The following is a 3645-nucleotide window of genomic DNA, read 5'->3' as shown; positions in this document are numbered from 1 at the left end:
ATAATAAATCAGCAGCATTCAATTTTAGATATTGAATGCTGCTGACCCACCTCACCTGGACTGCACAGAAATACCAGGGTATAATATCTACAGATAATAACTAGATACACTGTATAATCCAAATAACTAGAAATGGGAGTTTTTGTGAATGAAAATAAAAGCCATTTCTTTTTTTAAACACACACGAACTCAGTATAGCAGCAGAATAACCAGTCACTCGTGGGGTTTCATTGCTTTGTGTTTTATTATAACAACACATTGTTCATACTGTACAGAACACATTTCATATACAGCAGCTTCACACAATGAAAACTTCAAACTGAGCTCCTCACACTGAGCACTGAATCAGACATACAAGCTGCGATCATTAATCCAAACTGAGCGCCTCACACTGAGCACTGAATCAGACATACAAGCTCGGATCTCTCCACTCTGTGTGTGTGTAACCCCCCCCAGCTCTCTCCACTCTGTGTGTGTAACCCCCCCAGCTCTCTCCACTCTGTGTGTGTGCCCCTCTATTGCGGGGGCTGTGTCTCTGTGAAGAGCCCCTGCACCAGCCTGTGATAGTTGCCCTCCCTCCTCATTAGCTCCTGGTGAGTGCCCTGCTCCCGCACCTCACCGCCCTCAATCACGATGATGTGATCAGCCTTCTCCACCGTCTTCAAGCGATGAGCGATCACCAGCACCGTCTGACCCCGGGTGCGAGACAGAGACTCCTGGATCTGAGAGGAGAGAGAGAGAGGCAGGTCAACACAGTGACAGCAGGGGAGGGGCAGGTATTAACACAGTGAGAGGAGGGGAGGGGTATTAACACAGTGAGAGCTGGGGAGGGGGCAGGTATTAACACAGTGAGAGCAGGGGAGGGGGCAGGTATTAACACAGTGAGAGCAGGGGAGGGGCAGGTATTAACACAGTGAGAGCAGGGGAGGGGGCAGGTATTAACACAGTGAGAGCAGGGGAGGGGTATTAACACAGTGAGAGCAGGGAGGGGGTATTAACACAGTGAGAGCAGGGGAGGGGGCAGGTATTAACACAGTGAGAGCAGGGGAGGGGGTATTAACACAGTGAGAGCAGGGGAGGGGTATTAACACAGTGAGAGCAGGGGAGGGGGCAGGTATTAACACAGTGAGAGCAGGGGAGGGGTATTAACACAGTGAGAGCAGCGGAGGGGCAGGTATTAACACAGTGAGAGGAGGGGAGGGGCAGGTATTACCACAGTGAGAGCAGGGGAGGGGTATTAACACAGTGAGAGCAGGGGAGGGGGCAGGTATTAACACAGTGAGAACAGGGGAGGGGCAGGTATTAACACAGTGAGAGCAGGGGAGGGGTATTAACACAGTGAGAGCAGGGGAGGGGGTATTAACACAGTGAGAGCAGGGGAGGGGGCAGGTATTAACACAGTGAGAGCAGGGGAGGGGGTATTAACACAGTGAGAGCAGGGGAGGGGTATTAACACAGTGAGAGCAGGGGAGGGGGCAGGTATTAACACAGTGAGAGCAGGGGAGGGGGCAGGTATTAACACAGTGAGGGCAGGGGAGGGGGTATTAACACAGTGAGAGCAGGGGAGGGGTATTTACACAGTGAGAGCAGGGGAGGGGGTCAGGTATTAATATACAGTATGGAGACAGACAGACAGACTCTCAGGCAGACAGACAGACTCTCAGACAGAGACTCTCAGACAGACAGACAGACTCTCAGGCAGAGACTCTCAGAGAGACAGACAGACTCAGACACTCACAGACTCTCAGACAGACAGATAGACTGACTCTCAGACAGACAGGTGGACTCTCAGACAGACACAGACTCTCATACAGACAGACAGACTCTCAGACAGACACTCACAGACAGACAAATGGACTCAGACAGACACTCTCAGACAGACAGACACAGAGAGACTCTCAGACAGACAGACATAGACAGACTCCCAGACAGACTCTCAGACAGACAGGCAGACAGACTCTCAGACAGACAGACTCACTCACCGCGTGCTCGCTCTCGATGTCCAGGCAGCTGGTGGCCTCGTCCAGGATGAGGAGCTGTGGGTTCCTGACGAGAGCTCTGGCGATCGCGATGCGCTGCTTCTGTCCTCCAGCCAGCTGCCCCCCACTCTCACCCACGTCTGAAGAAACACAGCAAATGAACCAATGGCTCTGTGCAGCTCTATTTCACCCATGACTAGAACACTCCAGAGCTACATAGTATTGCATTGTACTGGTGTTTGTGTGCCTCACCGGTGTTGTAGCTGCGCTGCAGAATGCATAGTATTGTATTGTATTGGGCAGCAGTGTGGAGTAGTGGTTAGGGCTCTGGACTCTTGACCGGAGGGTCGTGGGTTCAATCCCCGGTGGAGGACACTGCTGCTGTACCCTTGAGCAAGGTACTTTACCTAGATTGCTCCAGTAAAAACCTAACTCTATAAATGGGTAATTGTATGTAAAAATAAGGTGATATCTTGTAACAATTGTAAGTCGCCCTGGATAATGGCGTCTGCTAAGAAATAAATCATAATATTGTATTGTATTGCATTGTACTGGTGTGTGTGCCTCACCGGTGTTGTAGCCGCGCTCCAGGCTCATCACGAAGCCGTGTGCGTTGGCTCTCCGCGCTGCCTCCTGGGCTTGCTCCAGAGAGCATTCTGGGAGCCCGTAGCCGATGTTGTCTTTGATGGAGCCGGCGAAGAGGACCGGCTCCTGACCCACCAGGGCGATCTGACAGGGACAGGAACATAAGAGTGAGTGAATACTGGAAGAGAGCAGTGCCATAAACACAGTGACAGCACAGACAAGCAGACCAGACAGAGAGATTCACTGTTACATTAACCAGACAGAGAGATTCACTGTTACATTAACCAGACATGAAGAGTACTGGCTCTTCAGCCACCAGGGCAATCTGACAGGGACAGGGGTGTGAGGGAATACAATCTGACAGGGACAGGGGCGTGAGATAATACAATCCGACAGGGACAGAGGCGTGAGATAATACAATCCGACAGGGACAGGGGCGTGAGATAATACAATCCGACAGGGACAGGGGCGTGAGATAATACAATCCGACAGGGACAGGGGCGTGAGTGAATACACAGACTGGAACAGAGCCATGCCATGAACACAACCAGAGAACAAGCAGGACCAGTCGAGAGCTGCATTTACAGAAATGAAAAACCTGGACAGGACTGGTTCATTAGACCCAGAGTTTACCAGCCCTGACATGCAGCTCACCTTCCAGTGAAGTGTGAGTGCTGAGTGCAGTGTGAGTGCTGGTAGTGTGAGTGCAGTGTGAGTGCTGGTAGTGTGAGTGCTGGTAGTGTGAGAGCTGGTACTGTGAGTGCAGTGTGAGTGCAGTGTGAGTGCTGGTAGTGTGAGTGCTGGTGGCGTGAGTGCAGTGTGAGTGCTGAGTGCAGTGTGAGTGCTGGTAGTGCGAGTGCTGGTAGTGTGAGTGCGTTACCTTCCTGTGCAGGTACGAGTGCTGGTAGTCTTGAAGGGGAGCCCCGTCCAGCAGGATCTCTCCACTCTGGGGCTGGTAGAAGCGCTCCAGCAGACACACACACGTCGACTTCCCCCCGCCAGAGGGGCCCACCAGAGCCGTGATCTCACCGGGGCGCAGCTCAAACGAGACGCTCTGGAGGACAGAGAGAGAGAGAACACA

General features: G+C 52.2%; 1 protein-coding gene across 1 annotated transcript in view; it reads right to left on the bottom strand.

The window, feature by feature from the left end:
• Window positions 1-225: 225 nt before the first annotated feature.
• The window catches only part of LOC131706958 (antigen peptide transporter 2-like), a 54484-nt gene continuing 51064 nt past the window's right edge, over window positions 226-3645 (bottom strand). Inside the window, exons 9-12 of the mRNA XM_059008949.1 lie at window positions 3445-3618; window positions 2549-2708; window positions 1983-2119; window positions 226-722 (exon numbers count right to left, since the gene is read on the bottom strand). Coding sequence (XP_058864932.1) covers window positions 516-722; window positions 1983-2119; window positions 2549-2708; window positions 3445-3618 — 678 coding nt within the window. The 3' untranslated portion in view covers window positions 226-515. The remainder of the gene's footprint in view (window positions 723-1982; window positions 2120-2548; window positions 2709-3444; window positions 3619-3645) is intronic.

This window comes from Acipenser ruthenus, chromosome 38 (genome assembly GCF_902713425.1).
Source record: "Acipenser ruthenus chromosome 38, fAciRut3.2 maternal haplotype, whole genome shotgun sequence".
Lineage (NCBI taxonomy): Eukaryota > Metazoa > Chordata > Actinopteri > Acipenseriformes > Acipenseridae > Acipenser > Acipenser ruthenus.
Note: the sequence above shows the minus strand (reverse complement) of the source record. Positions and strands in the feature narration are given on the sequence as shown.